The 26,221-nt window shown below is 38.4% G+C and overlaps 3 protein-coding genes across 3 annotated transcripts; 1 reads left to right on the top strand and 2 right to left on the bottom strand.

The window, feature by feature from the left end:
* Positions 1 to 436: 436 nt before the first annotated feature.
* LOC112195848 (glutaredoxin-C1) lies at positions 437 to 1,063 on the bottom strand. The gene has a single exon (XM_024336066.2). The coding sequence runs from the start codon at positions 941 to 943 to the stop codon at positions 551 to 553; it is 393 nt and encodes a 130-aa protein (XP_024191834.1). The 5' UTR covers positions 944 to 1,063; the 3' UTR covers positions 437 to 550.
* Positions 1,064 to 5,076: 4,013 nt separating this feature from the next.
* Positions 5,077 to 11,744, top strand: LOC121052869. The gene is made up of 4 exons (XM_040518800.1): positions 5,077 to 5,233; positions 5,463 to 5,484; positions 7,524 to 7,581; positions 11,613 to 11,744. Exons 1-4 carry the CDS (start codon positions 5,077 to 5,079, stop codon positions 11,742 to 11,744), a joined length of 369 nt encoding a protein of 122 aa, XP_040374734.1.
* An 11,064-nt stretch (positions 11,745 to 22,808) lies between these two features.
* LOC112199564 (exocyst complex component EXO70B1) lies at positions 22,809 to 25,338 on the bottom strand. Its single transcript, XM_024340564.2, has one exon. It carries the CDS (start codon positions 25,038 to 25,040, stop codon positions 23,028 to 23,030), a length of 2,013 nt encoding a protein of 670 aa, XP_024196332.1. The 5' UTR covers positions 25,041 to 25,338; the 3' UTR covers positions 22,809 to 23,027.
* Between the last annotated feature and the right edge of the window lie 883 nt (positions 25,339 to 26,221).

Below are 26,221 nucleotides of genomic sequence, written 5' to 3'. Positions count from 1 at the left end.
TTAAGCCTTTTCTCATGTGATTAATTTCTCCGCTGCTCATTCGATCTGTTCAACAGAGAAGGCACTAATCACAATAGTATTTGGCATCATAAGGCTAATAAATGTGTCGACTGTCGAGGAGACTATCTCTATTTTCTACTCAGGCCATGAGTATCATAAACCAACCACTATAACAAAACAGTCCTTCCCCTCTCTATGACGTGACGATCACTGATTGCCTCGCAAGAAATATACGCCCCGCATCAAGGGCATCATACTGTTCCCTAATTCCTATTATCACCATCATCATATCTCTGTGCTTTTGAGCAGCACAGTGCAGATGCAGAACCAACAACCCACTACCGACTCTTCCTTAACACCGAAATTACTGCTCTACCCTCACAGTAGACAACATGCCATTACGTGGTGATTATGGTTGCACAAAACGAAAACAAGATTAACATAAAATTAACATAATTTTCCATTAATGTATTTCAACTACATCATGAAGCTACACTGACCTCACAATCTTCTACATTTTTTTTTTGACATGTAAATAAAGTGAAAGTGATCAGAGCCAGAGTGCCCCAGCCTCCTTGAGAAGTGGCACCAGGGACCCATTGATATGGGAAGCCATAACTCGGTCCATGGCACCTATCAACTTGCCGCCGATGAACACCACCGGAACGGCAGACGAGTTTCCAAGCAACCTCATGAGAGCCCTCTCGATCTCCTTCCCTCTCGGGTCTTGGTCCAGCTCGTAGACCGTCGGATTCACCCCCATTCCGCAGAAGAGCCTCTTGACGGCGTGGCACATGCAACAGCTGCTCACGCTGAATATCACCACAGCGCTTTTCGACGCCAGCCTCCCAACTCGCTCCAGAGGGTCCGTCATGTGCATGCTCCTCACCGGCATATAGTAACCCCATGACTCTGCTTGGTAATGCTCCTTTTGGTATTGCATTTTTGCTTATAACTCACGAGTTAACAAAAACCCAAAGAAGTGAAAAGAAGAAAAGACTGAAGAAGAAGAACAAGACGAAGGAGAAGAAGAAGTTGGATATGATTATATGAAGAAGATGTTTCGTTGGAAATGCGAGTAGTGAAAGAAGCAAGTATGGGTAGGGTTTATATAGGGAACGGGGGCGAGGATAATATGGTAATAATGGAGATGTCTAGGGTTTTGTGACTTTGTCTGTTGCTGTCGCAGCGCATGCTAGGATTTTCACTGGAAAAGGATTCTTGTCTGTACTACGACGTACAAGGGTGTACACGTAGACGGAGTACAGAGGCACATTGAAAACTAAATATTCAAGTACGTACTGGTTGAAGCGGCGCGTGTCAGGTATTAAGGCGGCGAGTGTGTATTTGTCGACGGTGGAGATGTCTGCTTTTCAGGTTTGAGACATTGGTTACAGGCTTTGGCAGGAAGCAGAGGGATTAGACGGCTGGGCTGGTCCTGGCTGTCGGTTCCGGGCGTTCTGGTGGGTCCGAAAGCAAAAAACTCCTTTTGCTTCTGACGTGACCATTACGCGCATGTCTCTTTGGTCTGTCCTTTTCTTCATATCGATCGGAGAAGATGATGTTGACCAACAAAATAAATGAATAAATATTGGGAGAGGACGAACATGATGATGATCAACGGTTATTATTAACTGGGTTTGTCAGTTTGATCCCTCCTCCAACTCTCTTCCCGTGAAAAAAGTGGAAGCAAGAGCATGCATGCACGTTAATCTTCTTTTTGGAGAGTTGTGACTCCTTGATTACTGATAGTTTTTAAAGTATGCTTGTTGATGAAACATGGACTTGAGAAAAGTTAGTAGAATAATGAAAGTGTAAAACGCATCCTATTTCAGTGATCTCACCAAATTTGACTTAACAAAATGGTTAGGATAAGTGCTTCATATTCAATTTTTGAGGCTCATTCCGAGCTTCATATATATGTATGTATGTATGGATATATATATATATATATATATTATTTGACTATTTGAGCTCTACAGATGTCAATCATTTAAGGTATCACACTACCTTGAATGATATTTATTTCAACACTCTCAAATTCTTATCCAAATTAATATGACTTAGGTATCAAACATTCTTTGGACAGTACATTTCTATTTTATTTAACATGTAGAGAAGGTTAGGAGAAAATTAATATCGCTGAAATACAAGTTAAATATTATTAGAATCCTTCTGATTTAATGAAAATTATGAAATAACAAGCAGCGAATTTCTTCAGCAAAACATTGTGTCAGCCTCATTTATTCAATTCTAAAGCTCACCGTGAACCTCAATTCTTAAACACTGGAATGCCTACCTGGTCGCTAATGTGGCATTCGATTTATTCAACTCCAAAGCTTGATATTGATGAACCGTAGTTTCAATGTCAATTGGAACTTAACCAAAGGAAACATCTAAATGGCCAACTATTGAGCTGCATACAAGGTGCAAGAGCTAGCTTAATTGGTCAAGTTACTTTCAGAGAAAAAAAAAAAAAACGAGTGCTTTGTTATGCAGTTGAATTGCAGAGGAATATGGACGTACACACTGAAGCAGAGCAAAGCAGAATTGTAATGGTAGGAAAAAAACCAAGAAAGGAGCATAGGATGTACACTATTTTTAGTAGCATGTACAACTAAAGCAAGGACAAAGCAGTCCAAGTTGGAGTTGATCGAGAGAGAGAGAGAGAGATGAACAAAGTAGTTTAGGCGTGCCCTGCAATCCGGCGGCGGGTACAGTTTGCTCCGAATACCAGCGATCGAGAAACATGTGGGGATTCGGGTTAATTCAACGGGTTTGGGTGTACGCAAGGAATAGGATTGCTCTATCTAAGCTAGGTCCGACCATTAACGTACGCACTCTCGCCTTTTCAGTGCTGATGTCTTTTGTGCTTAGGTCTCTTCTAGGGTGTTTGTCAATTAATCTGGGCAAACGGTTCCCAAGCACTGGTCACTGTTAAGTAACAGAGTTGGCCTTTCAAAAAAAAAAAAGTAACAGAGTTGGGAGCAACAAGCAGCAAAATACATTCCATTACTCAAAAGCTCAGTACTCTTTATGTTTAACCCAATTGACCTTCTAATGCATGTGCCACTTTTAGGCCATGTTTGTTTCCTGGAAAATTGGCATTGGGAAAGGAAACACTTTCCTTTCCTGTGTTTGGGACAGCCATTGGAAGGGAAAGTGTTTCCCAAATGAAGGGAAAAAGTGGAGGAAATTCATTCCCTCCCCTCCCCTCCGGATTCACTTTCCCATGGGAAAGGAAATTGATTCCTTTCCTTTCCACCAACCAAACATAGCCTTAAAGCCAGAACTCCAGAATTACTAATTATATGTTGATAGTAAGAATTCAAACTACAAAATGATTAATCATCTGATTGATTACATAGCTCTTTTTTTGGGTGATTGTCGTAGTACATTGATCATTAAGTTGTCAATTGATTAACTCAGAATGTATTGGGGTACATAACTACATATACAAGAGCATTCTCAAAATTGTAACGAGACACACATATAAGGACAAAACATTACACCAATTACAAAAATGGAAGTTCTATTCATACCTCCTAAAATGTTATTTAGACCTCCAACAATTTTTGAAAGTTTTTAAATCCAACTTTGCCCTTCTTAAAAAATGAACAAGATGAAAAATAAAATAAAATCTGCACCTTCTCTTCTCCCTTATTCTCTTGCAGCCATACCTAAGGATTCTTGGGCAACTTTGATTAAGTAGAATGTTAAAGATTACAAAATGGAAGAAAGGACAAGAAATATAAAGAAGAAGAATCAAGAAAATAATTATCGAAAAACAATTTCTATTGCCTATTTTTTTTTTTTTTTTTCCAGTTTGGCTTAATTGCTTCACTTCATATGTAAAGTCAATTGTTATCTTGGTTTCTTTTCATGCTTGTTTTGTTTTTTTTTTGTTTTTTTTTTTGCTAGAGTAGACTATGTTGGTAGCCTGGTTTGGGTTTACGGAAGTTGATTTTGATAATAGTTCTCTTATGGTATTTTAAATTGCATGATATATTAAGAAATAGAAGGAACTTCATAAGAATATCTAGGCCTACAAGTTAACACCATTGGCTATGACTTGGGTTTTAAGTGATGAGAAAAAAGAAATTACTAGTTGATGTGCACTGGATAAAAATTATGTGCTTGAAAGGACAAGATTGGAAGTTTTGTGCAAATTTTAGAATGGGAGATCCAAATGTCAATTTAAAAGGTATAAATAGAAACTCCCTTACAAAAAATGCGTTACACGCAAAAAAAAAAAAAAAAAAAAAAAATCTCTTCATTTTTTTTTAATTGTAGTGAGACACACACAAACAAGGACAAATCATTCACTACTACAAAAATTGAATCAGACGACGCATTATAGTTTTCTGTCGTCTGATTGATTTTTATTTTTTTAGACATCATTTTTATAAAATCCGTCGTCTGATATAGAATTATGAATTAGTTCAGAAGATGTTTAAGGACAAAACCGTTGTATGACCCTAAAAAAATTGAGCGGCAAGTTTCCCACCATGTATGTGGTGCCAAACCTGATCTCAAACCCCAAATTTTCCTTAAACGTGTATTAATCATATGACGAGAAACAATAAAACTGTGGTCTGATTAATATGTTTGACAGAAAGGAGGGAGATCTCCCACCAAAAATTTTCTCCAGCTCCCTAAAGAGGGAAGCCAAATTAATAGGAGACAAACCAGAAATTTAATTGGCTACATTCAGACCGCATTTTTATACAAATATGTTGTGTGAGTCCTTGTCCAAATTGATAGGGTCGGGCCTTGCGCAAAAAAATAACAAAACATACCAAAAACCAAAACCTTCTCTCGACAGCGCCTCACTCTCGACTTTCTTTACTCTCGAGTCTCGACAGATCCAAACCTATAACAAAACCCTCTCTCGACTCGCCTCACACTCGGCACTCACCGGCAACCCCAAAACTCTCTCTTCTTGACAAACCCGACCTCTCTCTCTCTACTCGACAAATCCTTTTTCGTCAAACCCTATCTCTTCTTCTTCTACAAACCCCAACCAAAAGCTCTCTCTCTCTCTCTCTCTCCTCGCCAAACCCCGACTAAAACTTAATGGGTTATTCAATTTGGGAAATAGTGAAGGCCTTCATCGACGACCACTTTGAGTTCGCTGTCAACCTCTACACCCAGGCCATCACCGTTGACTCCAACAACTCCGAGCTCTACTCTGACCGCACTCAGGCCAACATCAAATCCAACAATCTCACCGGTAACAACTTCCTCTCTCTTGCAATTTCCAACGCATCTTCTTTGTCGTCATCTTATTGTTTTGTTTCTGAAATTGAAGGAATTGAATTGCGTTTTAGTGTGTGAACTGATTGGTTTGGGGTTTTTTGGTTCAAAGGTGGATTGGATGTTGTGTGTATAATGATTGGAGCTGCTTTTTTTGTTGTGTGTTTTACTAGGTCTGATTGTTTTTTGAGATTTGTGTTTTGCAGGGAAAGTTGGTTCAGGGATTTGGTAAGTGAGTTTCAGATCTGGGGTAGCTGGGCCTCATTTGTGTCTTGCAATTTGTGAAGCTTGTAAGATCTTGTGGGTTTTGAAATTTCTGGGTGGATTTCCTTTTTGGGTTCAGTGGGTGTGATGTAGTTGCTTGGTTGGTTGTTTGTGGGTTAGGATAATTGGCATAAATGGTGGTTGGTTTTGATAGTGTTGAGGGATTTTTACTTGGAATGTATGGTATGGTATGGTATGGTAGTTAATTTTCTCAAATAGATCAAATGTGGATTATGTTTTGGCATATGGTTCTTGTTTTTCAAGGTGTTGATGGTTGGAAGTTTGAAACTTTAGGCATGTTAAGATCAAAAGAAAAATGCTTTGAGGATCTCTCTCTATCTTATTGGGTGTGTACTTTGATTTATGCAGTTCTTAGAAATGCATGCCTCATTAGTTTGTAATTAGAATAGAATTGACTAAGCTAAAATGATAAAGCCTTTTCTTTTAGATTGTCTGAAGTTAATACCTCATCAGTTGTCTGGTGTTATCATAAGCATCCAGAGATTTGCTCTTACAGTATTTGGTTCTGGAAAATTTTCAAAAATACCATTATATGATATTCTTCTTGTTTCTTGGAATCCATTCCATTAATTTAGTTTTATCTTGTGTTTCAATTTGTAATTCATGTATATTGAAATTGTGATAGTATTCAAATTGTGTTTTCACTTTAAAAGAAACTTCCACTTTATTTTTGTCTATTGTATGTTTTTGTCCACTTTAAAAGAAAACATTTCAGTCTATTGTATGTTTTTGTCTAGTGCCAACATTTTTACATTAGTTGAATAATCATTGATATTGGTATACTATGTGAAGGCTCGATGCGCCTTTTGGGCCCTCAAAGACATAATAAGGCTACAGGCCATCTTACACTAATAAAGGTTGGCCTAGACATAAGTGGTTGTGAATCATTGATAGAGGTAGCGTCGCCATCAGTTGAAAACCCACCTGCTATTTATTATACTTGAAGCTCCATAGTGTGCCAGAACTATTAACATTTCAACATTTTTCAGGTTCGGGTATGAGCCTGTTTTGAGGCTACTGCAGGCTATCTTCATAAGCTATTTACTCATCAATCTATAAGTTCATATATTCATCCTTTTCTTTTAGAGCACATGGGCAAATCTATGTTGTTTGTTACTGCATTAGAACTTGATACTTTGTAACCATGTACATCATCTACAATTGAATTCTGCCCTATTTTGATGTGCATTAAGGGCAAGTTTCACGTTTTCAACCTAGCAGCTGTTACTTCAGAATTGACCAAATGGCCCAGCAAGTCACTCACCATAAGCACTACATAGTACATTCAAATTGATGTATGCATTGGCAGTTAGAAATATGTATAGTCCATGGACTCTTTTTAGGCAGTAACTAGTGGTTACAGAACACAAAGCTTTGACATTGATACTCCGAAACTGCTAATACTAGGAAAAATATAAATTAAGTTCATCCTTAAACTATGTGATTAAATCATTCAGAAGAGAACAAAATGGTTCTCCATCTATCTCTCTCTATTTTCTTTTCTTTCTTTTTAGAATATGCATGCTCCAAACCCTTGATATGAATTACTCCTTGTGTCATACTTTAATTATGGGAATATACTTCACAATTTCCTAGCTAGAACTCAGATTTTTAAGAAATAGTGAACGAATCTTTGTGATTCCTTACAAATGCAGTGATACTTGTACATGGTATTAGAAAATGCAGAAGCATATGATCATAAAGATTCTTTCAAGCTAACTAATGGTTGTAACTAACTAACTAACCTTACCTGCATATGATTGCTTAGTTGGTTTTTTCTAGTTTTGATAAATGGTGGGTTCGGTGTTCTATATGTGTTTTTATAATGGGATTTGATTAGATCATGATGGATATGTGTGTGTGTGTGTGTGTGTGATTATAATAGAATTGGATTTTTTCTTGCTATGGCAAGTTTGTATGCCTTTCATGGCAAATATTGCATGAGCTATTTCTCAGTGAGTGCACCTTATGTTATGTTGTAGGTCGAACATTTTCGATGCCAAGGCTAGAATTGCTTTGAATGACTACTTTGTGAAGCTTGTCTCTTGGTATGATAATGAATGGCCTTATAGGTAATTATCTCAATATCTTCATTATGCAATATGTGTTTCTTTAACATCATAGTGGGATACTAAAATAGTGTAATACACATTAATACTCAATTTCTTTAATTAATTAAACCTGGTAACTACTTGGACTCATGCAAGATAAGTAGCTTATGTTTGTACTCCTTTGCAGGAATTCATAAGGCTTTAGTTTTAAGTATGGTGAATATGTATTATAAATAAGTTGCTGATGTCAACAGGAGGTTGCAAAGAGATGCCTCTTAGTCAAGAAATGGGATTCTAGGCCTTACTTTGCAGATTACTATTGATTTCAAGCAGCAAAAATGGAAGGAAGATGAGAGTTAGATAAAAGAGACTTGGTTTTGATGCATGGAAGGAACAAATGCATTTAGTGTTTTTATGTATGGAGATTAGGGATACTCCCGTTTTGATATCAATTTACTGAATACATTTTATATATAGTGGGATTTGTGTTAATATGATTTTTGAGAACATTTGTAACAATTAGACAACAAGAATAAATGAAAAGTATTGTCCAACACGTTATAGCACAATGGTAAAAGCTCAATGTGTCGTCTCAAAGCATAAATACATTTAATTGTTAGTCTTCACACCACGTTTTTTGTCAAAAGAAGTCGAATGTATACAATAGTCACGATAGCTACAAAATAAAATTTGTCGTCTGAATAAAACTCACACAACGGCTATAAAATAAAGCGACCTCTAAATCGCAATCACACAACAGTTTCTAAAGTTGCCCGTCGTTTGAAGAATAGTCACGTAATAGCTAATGCTGTCGACAGGCTGCCGGCATGCTGCCGAGTCCTTCACACGATGGTTCCCTACAATCGACCTTCATCAGACGGCGCCTCGATATACGACGGTTTGGCTTCATATTAGACGACGGTTTTTAGCCGTTGTCTGATTCAATTTTTGTAGTAGTGATATTACACCAATTACAAAACATGCATTACACCAAAAAAATATACTCTATGTTTTTTTATATATTTTTTTTAAGAAATTGGGTGTCGGTTCATTAAAAGTAAACGTAGGTAACAATTCTCAAGGAGGACTATGTTGAATTGTATCATTGCTTAGGAAGCCCTAAAGTTACCTAAGCAATGCTAAACTATAGAGAAACTTAAAGTAACCAGTAACCAGTAACCTAACACTAAGGTTGTCACTGAACAATTCAAGATTTAACCCTAATTTATTCAAACTCCCTAAAACCTCCCTATGTAGAGACTTCCCCATAAATTAATGCCTACAAACTTGGAAGCCTGAAACTTGTGAACTAAAGTCCAAATGCTAGGCGCTAAACCAAAGTCCAAGGGTCCATGGAAAATACCAAGCCCCATGAGGACAACAAACTCTAATTCAATTGCAATCAACCAAGTTTTATTTATTTATTTATTATTATTTTTTATAAATTAAATAGAGGCTAGGATTGATTGCAAAACCAACTAACCAACAATGTTGCCATTGCCACAGTTGGGAGTTACCCAATACCACGTACCGCATTACCGTACGTCTTAAGTAGATGCTCAGGAAAGACTGTGCTGCCGAACAACACGACCACTATCACTGCGGGTAGAATGACTGCGATCCACTATGCTACCATGAATAGTTGAAAACCACCAGCCCCAAAGTCATTGCTTCCCTTGCTACAATGATTGTCCGGCAGAACTAGCCCACTAGCGATCATCGGAGCCTAATCTGCAAGAGAAGAACTGCCATACAATCTTGACGAGGATTGATCTTGATCCCATCCTTACGGGGATCTCGATCATAGCCCCTTTATAAAGAACGGTATATAAAGGAGACAAAGTAGACAAAAGCGCTAGACGATATCGAATTAGACCACTATCAACCTAGCGAGAGGTCGAAAAGGGTCTGAGACCATTCTGAAACCAGCGTGCATAGACGCCGCCCAAACACCCTAAGGAGAGCCTACACCATAGAGCAAACCCATTTTTGCGTACCCTATATGTTTTCTTGTTAGTTTAAAGAACAAATAGATCTGACTTGAGTGTACGTTAGAGGTAAAAATGAATGTAATTAAAGGTGCTATATATATATATATATATATATATATATATATATATATATAGGAGCTCCTCTTTGAAATTAACGTGTAAAGTTAGAGTTTTGGGTCGCTTTTCAGTCGTATATCCACATTTCGACCGTTCAGTTTTTAGGTAATAGTGTATGGATCATCTCTGTAAATTTTCAGCCAAATTGATGATCGTTAAGGTATCTAACTCGCTTAAACAAATCGACGGACTGAATCTGTCAACCTGAACCGTACTAGATTTAAGGCAGTAATCAATGCCTTAACGATCATTAATTTGGCTGAAAATTTTGCAAAGATGATCTATACACTAGTACCTAAAAACTGAACGGTCAAGATGTGGATGTGCGACCGAAAAGCAACAAAAAACTCGAACTTCACACGTTAATTTCAAAGCGGACCTCCGCTCTGAATAGAATCTGATTACACACACACACACACACACTGAATCTATCAACCTGAACCGTACTAGCTTTAAGGTAGTAATCAATGCCTTTGGCTGAAAATTTGCAGAGATGATCCATACACTAGTACCTAAAAACTGAACGGTCGAGATGTGGATATGCGACTGAAAAGCGACCAAAAACTCGAAGTTCACACTTTAATTTCATAGCGAAACTCTGATCTGGATAAAATATATATATATATATATATATATATATTGTTGTAAATATTATTTCTTATGTGGCTGTCCACGTTATTGGTTAGGGACCTACATGTAATATATCAATAGTTTAAACACTTATCATGTAAACCCTACCTCTATATAAGGGAGGCCTCTAAGACTGAATAATACACTTCTCTATTTTCCCCTCATCTCTCTTTATACGTTTCTTACTCTCTACAAAGTAAGTCAATACTTTTTAACACGTTATCAGCACGCTCCGCTATTTTTCTTAAAACTCTATGATGATCTACAAGTTTATGGTGCAACGTTGTTGCTCTTAACTATAACTCATGATCTATGAGTTTATTTATAATCTATATCAATTATGCATATTAGGGTTTATGGAGATATACGGCATCATATCAATGTTTTGTTAATTAATAGCACGGGAACTGTCCCTTGTATGTTGGGGTTTTGTTTATTTTTTTTTCCATTCTTCATCTGACATGTGCTTCTGCAATCCTATATGTATATAGTTTAATATGGTTGTTGGCTTGTTGCGATATGGTTGTTTTGTTTAATATATCACTTTATCAAGTACACTATATATATATAGTTTAATATATCACTACTAGAAATCTTTTCATTTACATCACGTCATTTAAATCGGTCAGACTTACACATGATGTAAAAAAGTAAGTTAACATCGTTTTAGAAAAATACCGATTTAAATGTATACTATTAACATCAGTTCTTAAAATGACCAGTGTTAAAAGTTTTGTTTGAAAATTTGCGGGAACCTCTTTTTCGTGGACGCGCTAAGTGTTTTAATGAATTCAAGTACGCGGGGAGGAAAACTTAAAATTTTCACACTTAGAAAAAGAAATTGCGCCTGACCCCAAAACTGAAACAGATCGAAGACCACTCCTTCATATGGAACTCACCCCAAACTGGATCTCCTCCCAAACTCGACCTCCATTCGGGACCCTAAGCTCACTCGAACTCGCCGCCATTCTGAGGTCCTTACTCTAAATCCAACCCCTATTTTTCTTTTTCGCTCTTCGACGTTTTCTTCTAGTTGCTTTTATTCTATGGATTTGTGGGCTAGAGCCCGGCCTCACATATAAGGAGAATGAGTTATGGATGAGTCTCAGTTTCCTGCTCTTCTTCCACCATGACCGATAAAGCTGAATCGTCCGACCCGTAATCCCTCAGATTCAATTCCTCTTCTTTTCGATTTTGACCTAACTTTTTTGGTTTTCTGAAATTTTTATTTTTTAGGGATTTTGATTTTTGATGCGATTGCTTTGAAAATTGTTGCAATAAGGGGACCAAGAGGGATTTCAGCACTGCGATTCTCGAGCGGAAGAAGGCAGTAAATGTCCTCGTCGTCGATGAGGCCATCTATGATGACAACTCCGTCGTCACTCTCCACCCTGAGACCATGGAGAAGCTTTAGCTCTTTAGGGGCGACACAATCCTCATCAAGGTGCGATTTTGATGTGGTTTTGTTGGTTTATTTGGAATATTGTTGAAGAAAATTGATGGAATTTTGCTTAATTAGGTTTTGGGTAGTGAGTGAAGGATGGATTTATAGTTGGGTTGATGGGTTTTGTGTGTTTTGTTTGAGATCTGGTGACTGGGTGTATTTGGGTGTCCAGAAGTTGGGATTTTGATGTAAAGTTTTATGCTTTTCTGCTGGCTCTGAACCCCTGTACTATTCTTTAATTGTCTTAATCACCTTGTTTAAGTTGCACTCTTGTGATTCCTAATTCTGACATTGCATTGGATGATAGAAAGATAGGGTGGACGGTCATTAATGGTAAAATGTGAATTATGCAGGATGTCTCAAAGAGTGTGACAAAACTTTCCGTGAGAGAATCCCGAGCTCAGGATTTGAGGAATGAAATTCTCACCTCTAAAAAGTGACAAGGTTCTGAGCAAGAAGCCCCCTGCTCCTCACCTGCGAGTTGTGCCTGATTATCTGTTGGATGCAACAGCTAAAGAAGCCAACGAGAAAGTTAAGCTTGCGAGAGCTACAATGGGTAACAACAACCCTGGTCGCCATGGATTCAAGAAAGATAAGGACCCCCTTAAGTCACTCAGTGCTCAGGTATACTTTAGCTTCCTTTTTGGACTTATTTCTTCATGATTATACTTCATGTTGGTAGGCAGAGACCAGAAGTTGCTAATTGATTTGTTATAATCTAATGCCAGGAAGACGGGAAAGAAAAGATGGTAGTGACAACCATAAGCAAAAAAGGCAAAAGACTTAATTTATCTATTAATCTCATCCATGTGTTGTATAGACAGAGGGTTTATTAGCCACCTCCCAATTTGTTTCAATCTTTAGTGTTGGTGTTTGGCTTTAAAGTAGCTCATGTATCATTCATTGATTAACTACAGAAACAAAGGTGAGATACAAAACAATGAGACAGAAATGATCATATCATCATCCTCATGTGGACGGACTACTTGCGTCAAATGGTGGCGGCAAGCAGAGAAGATTGGTATGTTAGTTGTATGGTACTCATTTTTAGCTATTCAGTTTCTGTTCTTGTGTTTTACAAATTATGGTAATGAATTTATAGAAAAAAATTTTAGATACTCTGATCGTTTTTTTTTCTGGCATTCACTTCTGGTCAGGATTTGTATTCAGGCACCATGAATGATAGACTAATTGGACTGTTTGTTTATGACTGGATGTTTTATCCTCTGGTTCAATAGTTCTAGTACTTGTGCCCCTTGGTTCAATTTCTACTAGTATATGCTATAACTTTCTAGTCACTAGCATTGTTTATAAACCCAAGTCCTGGTTTTGCCTTATTAAATTTATATGTTGCAAAAATTAAAGCTAGAATTTTCTTTAAAAGAATTATTGGCACTGTTGTGTGATCTATGCAAGCGGATCAAAAGGAGCAAGGTTGGTATCTTTATGTTTTTCCTTAGAATAGAATACGTACTGCATATTTTTCTTGTAGAATTTGATCGTTTCTAATTTTTATACTTTTATAGCCAAGTTACTTGCATGCATCTAAAACAATCAAAATATGTTGTTGTATTATTAAGTTTTCAGAGGATCATCATTATTTCATTTCTATATAATGAATTTCCATAGTTGTTTTATTCAGTTTATCTCCCTAATACTCTCTCTCTCTCTCTCTCTCTATATATATATATATATATATATATATATATATATAACATGGAAGCAGAGGTGCAATCGTTAGAAGAGCTTCCAAAGCAGCTATTCCTGGAAATATATGAGCTTTCTCAAGCAAAGGTTTGTTTATGTGTGTGTGTGTGTGTGTGTGTGTATTTGGTGATATTGTTTAATTTCATGGAACTTAGCTGTTAGATATGCAGACGTTATCAATTCTGTTGTGCTTCAGGCAAGTTCTAATCTTTTCCTTTCAACTTTTGACTTAGTAGAAAGAACTTTTGCAATTAGTTTACATGACTGTGCAGCTTGCATGGCCTGACGTTATCAATTCTGGAGAGGATACAGAATCGAACCAAGGAGAAGAAGTATTGCTTTGATCATGCATTCGATCCTGACTGTACTAATTTGGTAAATTGATTCTTGAAATTTAGCGTAAACCACAGAAGATGTAGTTGTTGATTTCTGGTAGCTGTGATTGGAGTTATTCTTCTGACTGTGTTTTATATATGTATACAGGATGTCAACACAAAATGCATATCGTCCGTGATCTCTGGGGTTGTTCATGGTCTCAATGCAACTATGTTTGCGTATGGTTCTACGGGAAGGTACTAAGAACATGTATTCTTGTGTTTCATTTTCATCTTTATGCTCTCCATATGAGCTGAGGTAGTTTGCGTTTATGCTCAAATAACTGTTCATTGCATGTGTGACTAATTTACTTTTTGGGAGTGTTTGTCTGAGTTCTGAGGTCAATGTCCAATGTGCAAGTATTCTTCTGATTTTGTGATTTCACCATGCTTTTTTGTCATTTGCATTGTCGATCACTTGATAAATATTCTCCATTATGTCTTACATCTTTGTCTTTCTGGTTTCAGTGGTAAAATATATACAATGGTGGGGACATAAAATGATCCCGGGCTCATGGTTCTCAGTTTGCATACAATATTTGATCTGATAAAAAAGGACAAGAGCTCTGATGAATTTGAAGTTACCTGCTCCTATCTTGAAGTCTATAATGAAGTGGGTCATGCAATGTGTTATGAAAATTTAATTTATTATGCCTTACCTCTATTCTCGTAGAAAAATGTGTAAATATTCTAATTTCATCAAATATAGGTTATCTATGATTTGCTTGAAAAGTCATCCGGCCATTTGGAACTCAGAGAGGATCCAGAGCAAGGAATCATTGTTGCTGGCCTCAGGTGTATAAAGGTCCACACTTGGCCACTTAGTTGCATCCCATTTAACTTTCCACAAGTGTTATCAATCTGCCATTCTACCTTATATATCAAATGTTTTTCTTAAAATAATTTGGTTTTTATATTACAGTAAGCAACAGCATGTGTTAATTCAAGGGCAACTATGTCTGTACTATGGGCAGAATTTTCACTGATCCTTTATGACATGTGCCACTAATTCAGGTTCAGTCAGCTGATAAGATCCTTGAACTCTTAAACGTGGGGAACAGCCGACGGAAAACTGAAAGCATGGAGGCTAATGCAACATCTTCTCGGTAGGTACTATATACTCGTTACCTTTGGAAATATTGATGGTTACCTGCATCTAGGAGTATGGAAATAAGAATTTGTAGGTGATGTTCATGCATTTTGGATTGAATATATAGCTGGTAATGCTTTGTAGAGTTAGGAAATTATATAGATTGCTGAGAATTTGATTATTAATGTTAGTGAGCCTTTGAATCATTTGGAACTTGCTTGTGGCTGAGAAGTTGAAACTTTGAACTGGGGGTATATTTGCTAATTAGCTATATTGTCGTGCTGATTAGCTTTCCTTTGATAGTTTAGTGGCATATGCATTATTATGAAGAACATTTTGGTTTAATTAAGTATTAGCTTGTTTAGCCCCATTGTGACTTATGTTCTTTAATACATTTCTAGTGGGCGGTAAAGACGCGCAAATCATATAGCCAAGCTCAAATTGACGAGATGCGCATTGAAGTGGCTGATTATATACAGAGTTGGGTGTAGGACTTGTGGCTACGAAGAAATTTTTGAGTAAGGCTAGCTAGTTTTTGCTTTGAAGGAAAGTTTGGTGTATATATGTAGAACTGATATAGTTGGTTGCTATTATGTTTATGGGCTAGCCTTTGTAGGTTTTGGGGTTTTATTTTGTGAATTATGTAGAATCATGAATGAAGATGAGAAAATTAATGGAAAGCCCTAATTTTTGGATGATGAGAAATGTATTTCTAGATCTTTTCCAACCACCACCAGCTAGATGATTATTTGCACATCATTCTTATATATATGAACTAATGTATATAAATGGGAAACAAAACACTAATGTCAAAGAAAACGATGTCAATTCAGAGATTACAAATCAGTACCTAAAACTGGACTGATGTCTCATGATTATGAACATATCAAAATGTCACCCAAAAATGATGTCTACAAAACTACTAGACATCGTTTCAACAAACGAAAAGCGATGTTCCTAGTAACATAAAACATCACTCTTAATAGATTAACTGATGTTGCCTAAAGGTACATACATCGTTCTCAGGAGAATAAGGCGGCAAGATGCACATAAAAATGGACACGAACAAACAAAAATTTTTGGAGACTGATGTCTACGAGTGTATTAGACATCAATTCTGAAATTGAAATCGATTTAAATGTTCACTTAAGTATTGTTCGAGATATACTTTATAAAGCATAAAATGTGAAAATTTGAAGAATTAAATAAAGTTAACATATAAGATTATGATGATTATAATGATTATACATCGATTTGTTTTTTAGAATCGATATTGATTGTTGTTTGGGACATCAGTTAAAAACGCGCTTATACTGATGTCTATATCTTTTACATCAGCCACAAAGACATCGGTCAGAATTTAGTTTTACATAGGTTCTGGACTGATGTAAATGAACAGAATTCTAGTAGTGTATCCTGCTTCACAAACACGTTCCTTTATACTTATATGGTTTACTAGCTATGATTCTCTAATCGCACTTATCTAGCTATATATATATGGTTTCATATGATTCTCTAATCGCATGTTCCTGTATACATATACATATACATATATATATATATATATATATATATGAGGTATATGTTGTTAACATAATGGATATATTTTTGCTGTTTCATTCCTTATAGCATATCTGATATTTATTTAATTAAATTTATCTTATATGTTTTATCAATTAAACATACTTAATATTCATAATACAAGTGAACCTGAAGTTTCACTACTGCTACTCGAGCCAGAAGTTTCGAGTACATATCTGTTTGAACCCGAAGTTCAAAAATACGGAATTTTAGAACCTGAAGTTCTAATCATAAGACCACGAACCTGAAGCTTCGTGTATATAATTGCGATCCAATGTTCATTTTTTTTTTCGAACCTGAAGTTTCGATATTGATTACTTATTTGTTAAGAACCTGTAGTTCTAACACTATACATGGATCCTAACATACCTCATCCTCATTGTGGCAGGAAAATGACGAATTTGGCAAAATTGGATTTTGTCGCCCTTGACATCTCTGGCAAGAACTACCTGTCTTGGGCCCTTGATGCAGAGATTCATCTCGAAGCCCAAAACCTTGGGCCTACAATCAAGGAAGGAAACTCAGCGTCCCCGCAGAATAAAGCTAAGGCTATGATTTTTCTGCGCCACCATCTCCATCAGGGATTGAAGGACGAGTACTTAACTGTCAAAGACCCACTTGAGCTATGGACAGGTTTGGCAGATAGGTTCGCTCACCAAAAGACTGTTGTGCTCCCTAGAGCACGTTATGAATGGACGCATCTGCGCCTTCAAGATTACAGTTCTGTGATAGATTATAATTCTGCCATGTTCAGGATCACCTCCCAAATGAATCTTTGTGGAGAAACTGTAACTCAGGCCATAATGCTTGAAAAGACCTTCTCCACTTTTCATGCCTCCAATATGGTCTTACAGCAGCAATACAGAGAAAGAGGATTCACCAAATATTCTGATCTCATCTCTTGTCTTCTGGTGGCTGAGCAAAACAATGAGCTCTTAATGAAGAACCATCAGTCTGGCCCTACAGGATCACAACCATTCCCTGAAGCGAATGCTACTTTTACTAGTGGTTATGGCAATAGACGTGGTGGAAGGCATGGCAAAGCCCGTAACCGTGGTCATAGACGTGGTCAGGGTCGACAAAATGGCCAAGCTCGTGGGGGCTACAACCAGCAGTTGGGCCCAAGGAACAATGCCAAGATTACTAAAGGAAATGGTCAGATGATCAAACCTCATAAAAATGAAGACAATGTTTGTCTTAGATGTGGTGGTAAAGGCCATTGGGCTCGCACCTGTCGTGTAGAAGACCATTTGGTGGCCCTCTACAAAGCTTCCTTGAAAAAGAAACATGTGGAGACAAACTACATTGACCACTCTGACCCTTGGGATTCATCTGAGCCTATAGACATTACTCCGCTCGATGTCTCAGATTTTTTTGCGAACAATGGAAGCAATTTTGATGATATGACCAGTGGTGGAATTCTTGACGACTACTAGTTGTCAGCCTATGTTTAGGCTTTTTTTTATTTTCTTTCTACATTAGTCACCTTTTGTTTAGGCCTCTGATTTTTTTTAGTTTGGTTTGTTCCTAGATATTTTGCAAGGCAATAAAAAGAAGTTTTTTTCTGGATACTTTTTGCTCTATCATGTGGTTTATGATGCATTAATTAAATTGCATAAGGGGCCTCCCTATTTTTTTCTGGAGCTCATTAATTAAATTGCATGTGGTCTATGATGCATCTATTTTTTTGACGTCAGTTTGCAAAAAGGAATTATGATGGGTATATATATATATATATATATATATATATATATATATTTTTTTTTTTCTCTCGTACCCAAATGAATGACTAAATTGTTTTTATCTATAAATGATCTATAATATCATGTTTTATTGCCTTAGTCAGACTAATTAATTAATTATTATTATTATTTCTTTTATGAAGGCATGAACATGGATTTTGTATGCTCTCAACTTATGAAGGATGGAGAAGAAATATGTCTTGCTGACAGTGCCACCACACATACGATCCTTCGCGATCGGGTTTATTTCTCCACTTTAACACCTTCTAAAGCCAATGTGACTACTATCTCAGGTCCTGCAGACGTGATTGAAGGCTCTGGAAGAGCCCACATTAGGCTACCCAATGGAACTCAATTGTCCATTCAAGAGGCTTTATACTCTTCGAGATCCAGAAGAAATCTCCTCAGTTTTAGAGATATCCGTTTAAATGGATACCACATTGAGACCACAAATGATAATCATGTGGAATATCTTTGCATTACATCCAATAAAAACTGCCAAAAGCATATATTGGAAAAATTGGTTGCCCTATCATCTGGGTTGTATTACACAACCATTCAACCAATTGAGGCATACCATGTTGTGAACCAGCAGTTCAAAAATCAACATACATTTATGCTTTGGCATGACCGTTTGGGTCACCCTGGATCCACCATGATGCGTAGGATCATTACAAATTCCAATGGACATCCATTGATGACTAAACATATTGTTTTGTCAAGCAACCCTTGCAAAGCCTGCTCACAAGGGAAATTGGTGGTTAAACCATCTTATGCAAAGATAGATATCGAATCCCCATCTTTTCTACAAAGAATTCAAGGGGACATTTGTGGACCTATTGACCCATCTTGTGGACCATTTCGATATTTTATGGTCCTAGTTGATGCCTCTACAAGATGGTCACATGTTTGCCTCTTGTCTACCCGTAATGTGGCATTTGCCAAACTACTTGCTCAGATAATTAAATTATGAGCTCAATTCCCGGACTACTCTATCAAGTCCATTCGTTTAGACAATGCTGGTGAATTTACATCTCAAACGTTTGATGATTATTGCATGTCTATGGGAATTGAAATTGAACATTCAGTTCCTCATGTTCATACACAAAATGGTTTGGCAGAAGCACTTATTAAGAGACTTCAAATAATAGCTCGCACTTTGCTAATGAAAACAAAGATGCCAGTTTTTGCATGGGGACATGCAATTTTGCATGCAGCAGCTTTAATTCGGTTAAGGCCCATAGCCAACCATCAATATTCCCCATTACAACTTGTTTCTGGGAGCCAGCCCAATATCTCCCATCTTCGAACATTTGGTTGTGTTGTTTATGTGCCTATTGCACCGCCACAACGAACAAAAATGGGCCCTCAACGTCGATTGGGAATCTACATTGGTTTTGATTCACCATCCATTATTCGGTATTTAGAACCCATGACGGGTGATACCTTCACCGCACGGTTTGCAGATTGCCATTTTGATGAGACAATATTCCCGCCGTTAGGGGGAGATAAGACTGTTCCAAATGAACGTCGTGAATTAATGTGGATTGTACCTACTATATCTCATCTTGATCCTCGTACTAAAGAAAGTGAAATTGAAGTACGAAGGATTCTGCACCTTCAAAATATTGCTAACACAATGCCTGATGCTTTCACTGACATAGCAAAAGTGACAAGATCACATATCCCAGCAATAAATGCACCGGCAAGAATTAATGTCCAAATTGGACAAAATAATGTGGCGGCCAATGAGCCATCTGCTGCACGCCTGAAGCGTGGCAGACCTGTAGGTTCAAAAGATTCAGTTCCTAGAAAGAGGAAAACAAAGGCACATCTGAATCCTAATGAAATCGCCCCTGAAGAGAATATTGGCCAAGACATTAATGTCCGATCCACAATTCATGATTCTGTGACTACAGAAGAGGAAAATGACATTGGTGAGACACCAGCCCATGAAGAGGCTCAGGTACCTGAAAATAAGGAAATTTCCGTAAACTATGTGTACACTAATGAGTTGTGGGATCTTCGAGATATGATCATAGACAATATATTCTCATTCGCAGTAGCTACTGAAATAATAAAAGGCGATGACACTGAACCTCGCTCTGTTAATGAATGTAGACAGAGACATGACTGGCTCAAATGGAAAGATGCAATCCAAACTGAATTAAATTCTCTAGAAAAACGCAGTGTTTTCGGACCTGTTGTCCAAACACCACCCAATGTCAAACCGGTTGGATATAAATGAGTATTTGTGAGAAAGCGTAATGAGAAAAATGAGATTGCAAGATATAAGGCGCGACTTGTTGCGCAAGGTTTTTCACAAAGGCCTGGGATAGATTATGAGGAAACATATTATCCTGTAATGGATGCTATCACATTCCGCTATCTAATAAGTTTAGTAGTTTCAGAAAAATTTGATATGCGTCTTATGGATGTTGTTACTGCATACCTATACGGTGAGTTATATACTGATATCTACATGAAAGTCCCAGAAGGACTTAGGTTGCCTGAAGCAACTGCAAAACCACGCAGTATGTACTCAATCAAACTGAGACGATCCTTATATGGATTGAAGCAATCTGGACGAATGTGGTACAACCGCCTCAGTGAGTATCTACTTAAGGAAGGATATGTCAATGATCCTATATGTCCTTGCGTGTTCATTAAGAAATCAAATTCTGGTTTTGCAATAGTCGCAGTTTATGTCGATGACATGAATCTGATTGGAAGTTCTTCAGAACTTGGAAAAACTGCTGAATTTTTAAAGAAAGAATTTGAAATGAAAGACCTTGGAAAAATAAGGTATTGCCTCGGGCTGCAAATTGAGCATTTGGATAGTGGGATTCTTGTCCATCAATCTGCTTATACAGAAAAAATTCTGAAGAGATTTGGTATGGAAAAGGCTCACCCACTGAGTACCCCAATGGTTGTTCGGAGTCTTGACACTATGAAAGATCCATTTCGTCCAAGACAAGATGACGAAATTATCCTTGGTCCAGAAGTACCATATCTTAGTGCTATTGGTGCCCTTCTTTATTTGGCGCAATGTACAAGACCAGACATTGCATTTGCAGTTAGCGTATTGGCAAGATATAGCTCTGCTCCAACATCACGCCATTGGAAGGGCGTAAAAGACATTTTACGCTACCTTCGTGGTACAACAGATATGGATTTATTCTATACAAATAAATCTGTTGATAATTCCACGATTGTTGGATATGCTGATGCAGGATATCTCTCTGATCCGCATAGAGGTCGCTCTCAAACAGGATATGTTTTTACTTGTGGAGACACAGCAATTTCATGGCGATCATCTAAGCAAACACTCGTGGCAACTTCCTCTAATCATTCAGAAATAATTGCTTTATATGAGGCTGGCTGAGAATGTTTTTGGTTAAGATCCATGATTCGCCACATTCGAAGCACCTGTGATTTACCTTCAGTAACTGACAAACCAACAGTCATGTATGAAGACAATACTGCTTGTATTGCTCAGATTAAAGAAGGATTCATCAAAGGTGACAAGACTAAGCATATCGCACCAAAGTTCTTTCACACTCATGAGCTTCAGAAGAATCAAGAAATTGCAGTGAAGCAAATTCGATCCGACGAAAACTTGGCTGATTTATTCACCAAATCTCTACCTAAGTGTACTTTCCAGAAGTTAGTGGAAGGGATCGGATTGAGACGACTCTCGAAGCTATCAAGCGACGCATGCAAAGATCAGGGGGAGATTGCAATCAGGGGGAGCATCAAGAAACATGCTACCTAGGACATATGCGCGTTGTGCTCTTTTTGTCCTTCGACCAGGGTTATTTTTATCCCACTAGGTTTTTGTTACCTGGCAAGATTTTTTAACGAGGCAACAATAAGCGCGTCCAATGCCATCATCAATTGGTGGACATCCAAGGGGGAGTGTTGTAAATATTATTTCTTATGTGGCTGTCCACGTTATTGGTTAGGAACCTACATGTAATATATCAATAGTTTAAACACTTATCATATAAACCCTACCTCTATATAAGGGAGACCTCTAAGACTGAATAATACACTTCTCTATTTTCCCCTCATCTCTCTTCATACGTTTCTTACTCTCTACAAAGTAAGTCAATACTTTTTAACATATATATATATATATATATATATATATCCTTCATACACCCCGTTAACTTTTAAATAAGTGCTTAGAGAACCTGTATATCGTGATCACAAGCCACGTACATTCTTGACAGATCTTAACAATAATCCAATTCGATCAACTCTCTTTTTCCTTCTCTGTTCTTTTTTTTTTTGGAAAGGATTCAACTCTTTATATATAGTGACTGAAATCGTCCGCAATTATCTCAATTGAAAACTTGACTGCATTCGTGCCATGCACGTATGATATTCCAACTAATTAATCACTGATTATTAAAAGACACCATCCTCAATGGTTCAATGGAAATATCGGTAGTCCAAGGATAAGTTATTACCCTAGCAAAGCTCTATTTGAATATTCAGTATCACTTCTAAGGCTTTCATAAGCTTTCAACATTCTGTCCCTGGAAGAGCTCCACTTGAAAATGATACAAAATAATTAATTACATGCATGCATGCTACAAAAATTCCTGTAAGATTCTACGATCGAAGTCAAATAATTCCAACATATAGTTTTAATTTGTGTTCCAAACTGAAAATAAGGATACAACAAAAACAGAAACTTAATTTCAAATTTCCCAACAGTACCAGCTAGCATGACAAATGCCTACTCAGTAGTTCATCTCCTTCTCACCATAGAAGTAGGGTTCCCATCAAACAAGTCATCAATCATATTCTCAATATCTTCCGGTTGATACCTTATATACTTCTCCGTTTGCCTCCCGGAATCCAAGTACTGCTTGAACCTCCCCCAGAAGGACCTGTACGCCGGAATCATTACTGCAGACACCGAAACCCTAAGCTCCGACTGAAGCTGCTCGTCGCTCACAACCCACGTGCTCTGCGTCTTGTGTATCTCATCGAACATAGCATTGAAGCTTTTGAACCTCTCCTTCAGCACCGGCTTCGACACCTTCCCGTTCACTTGCAAACCCTCATGGTTCAGGCACCGCAACACCTTGCTCCATGTGTCCCTCTGGTAATTCTTATGGTACCCTCTCAAGTCCGTCGACCGCTTTCTACACCACTTGTCGCCCATCAATTGGTGAATCTCGTTAGAACCCTTCACCTTCTGCATGATATACCTACCGTTGTTCATCAAGAAAATGTACCGTAATGCAGAATCCCTATACAGCTTGGACTTCATGTCCAAATTCGCGTCCAACATGTCCATAACGGTAATTAACTGCAACTGAAACGGAGACCAGGACGGCGTCGTTCCGGGGGTGTTATTTCCGCTGCTTCCTTTTGTGTCATGGTTTTGCTGAAACACCTCTTCCAGTGAGTCCTTGTACTCACAGGCGTACTTCACATAATTCATGACGTAACGTGTCAAGGGGTGAACCGCGCCACTTGGCACCGGAGTTCTTCCGTTATCGGACTTGATAGAATTCTCTAGATCACAGAAAATGCTCACGGCTGCTTCGCCGAGACGGTTCATGGCCGCCTCGGCCTCCGAGATTAGGTCCTTGGCAACCTCCTCTGCATATGAGCTTTTAATAGCCGGGACAAGATCGCGGAGGCACTCATACATGTCCAATATCTTGAACAGCTTCTCCGCCGACCGCTTCGTCAGCACGACGGCGTCGGCGAAGTTAAAGAGCTGGATGACGACACCGCGCGCCATGTTGCAGAACATGTTGTCAGATATGGAGGAGTGGCAGGCGAAGACTGCGTCGCAGAGCTTCCGCTCGCCGGTGAAGAGAATGGTGGAGCACGTCTTGACGACGGTGATCCACGTGGCGATCTCTCCTTCGAGAGCCTCCCACTGCATTCGCTGGACATCGTCAATGCTGATGTTTTCGTATCCGAGATCGTTGAGCGCCGATTTGAATGCGATTCGCCGGGAAATGCTGTAGATCATGCAGCACTCGTTCTCGTAACCCGAGGCGATCATTGTGCTGGCTATTTTTTCCATGGCGACTATGCTCTCCGGCGAAAACGACGGGAACTCTTCCAATGGGTCCGGTTCGGTTGCTTCCGTTGGCTTCCGATCCGAATCGTTATTGTTATTGTTGAAGGAGGAGAGCTTGGCAGTTAGCTTCTGAGACCGGCTCTGCTCAGAGCTAGGGTTAGAGTCCGTTTTATTGTTATTATTATTATTCTCTTCTTGACTCAGAAGGCTGCGGAACTCTTCGTCCAATGCGGCCATGGCACGTTGCAGAACCGCACTGGTCCGGTTTAACGTCTCTGCAGTTGCCGAGTTGGAAGGGATATCCCCCAACTTGATCGAGATCTTGGAAACCCTAACCACCGCCTGCGTGAACGACGAGTCTTCGGCCTCGTTTTCTCCGAACCTCGCCAAGCCTTTGCCGAATTTTTTTATCTTGGAGTCGAGGGTTTTGCAGAGCCTCTCCACCGACCCGGGAACCTTTGGTGGGTCCCTTTTTTCTTCGACGGATTCGGACAAGAGCACGTAGAAGCAATCGACCTCTTCAAGGACTTCATCGTAGCTCATGACAGGGACATTAGGGTCTTCATCGGCGCCACCTTCTTTCTCTTCGGTCTCTTCTTCGTCGATTGTTTCATAGCGGTGTTTTGGTGTGGTGGGGCCTGAAAATATGTTCTTCTTGCCGGAATGTTGTCTCGGGAAGCTCGCGGACTTTTCAGGCGCCTGTGCGTTTTTCTCCATCAAGTCCTATCGATGATACTCTCCGGCCAACTATAATTATCGGAAAATTCTTCTTTACTGTTGTTTTTTCTTTTGGCAAAAAAAAAAAATCTCAGCAAATTGAATAGCGGTAACAAAATGGGAATGGAATTGGGAGAGAGTCAAGAATCTGGATCCGCAACAAAGAACGGAAATGAATGAAGGAGGGTTTTTCGGAGGAATTTGAGGGAGTTGTAATACGTATGGATAGGGTGGAGTTTAATTTTTAGGAGATCGAAGATGTTCTGATCTTGTGTTTTAATGGTGATTTTGGCCGTTAGTTCTAGGGGAGGTGGAAGTTGGTCTGTTGACCGTTGACCTCTTTGTAGGGTTGGTTTGGTGCTTCCCACGACTGTTCCACTCTGTGCATGAAACTCTAATTTATGAATCACTTTGGAATCGTATCATGCATACTCGTGTGGAGTTATGTACTAAAACAATAGTTTGTCATTGTGCACAAACAATAGTTTAGAATTCTAGATACGACGTGGTCACGTTGTGTAATTTAATTAACCTATCTAATTAAATTGTTATGTGTTATGGCCACATGGTAGCTGATTGGTCATATCACTACTACTAGAAACTTCGACTGACCAAACCATTAATTCTACGTATATGGGGTTATGGTCGGGTTTCTAATTATCTATATATTTACCAGCCCTCTTACATTCCTAGGGTTTCTAGGTAAGCGGCAGTGACAACAGCCAGCCCTTCTTATCGTTTTTGAAAACTTCAGATCTCAGAACAGCTCCACAGGTTTATTGTTGCAGGCTTTCTCTATTGAGTTTTAAAATCCTTTGTTTATATATCCAGACATCGAACTCATGGATTAATTGATCGAATATAGTAGGACTAGCGGTGGTGTTCTTTTAGAATCTCTGATTACTCATAACGATTGTCACCACTCATTCTCATCAACTCTCGTTGATGGACTCAAAAGGGCTTTCTTCCTTTCCTAGCTCGCAGCGGCTGCTATCATGTGTTGGTAGGGTGGATTGCCAGAGGCAGACGAGTTCCGTGTGGGGAGATTGGGTTAAAAGGACAATTCTTAGGTTCATCCCCGAACCAACTCATTCACCCCTCTTCTAACTAGCCAATCAAGTCGTGGCACCTATATTATTATAAATAAAAATAAATAAATAAAACTGAATTTGGAGCTTTTT

Source organism: Rosa chinensis, chromosome 4 (genome assembly GCF_002994745.2).
Source record: "Rosa chinensis cultivar Old Blush chromosome 4, RchiOBHm-V2, whole genome shotgun sequence".
Classification (NCBI taxonomy): domain Eukaryota; kingdom Viridiplantae; phylum Streptophyta; class Magnoliopsida; order Rosales; family Rosaceae; genus Rosa; species Rosa chinensis.
This window is presented reverse-complemented; position numbering and strand designations above follow the sequence as displayed.

Bases quoted from the DNA above. Each gene is read 5' to 3' on its own strand.
- LOC112195848 (XM_024336066.2), bottom strand. From the start codon at position 943: ATGCAATACCAAAAGGAGCATTACCAAGCAGAGTCATGGGGTTACTAT.
- LOC112199564 (XM_024340564.2), bottom strand. From the start codon at position 25,040: ATGGAGAAAAACGCACAGGCGCCTGAAAAGTCCGCGAGCTTCCCGAGA.
- LOC121052869 (XM_040518800.1), top strand. From the start codon at position 5,077: ATGGGTTATTCAATTTGGGAAATAGTGAAGGCCTTCATCGACGACCAC. The intron at 5,234-5,462 runs GTAACAACTTCC...TGTGTTTTGCAG, and splicing joins CAAATCCAACAATCTCACCG to GGAAAGTTGGTTCAGGGATT. The intron at 5,485-7,523 runs GTAAGTGAGTTT...GTTATGTTGTAG, and splicing joins AAAGTTGGTTCAGGGATTTG to GTCGAACATTTTCGATGCCA.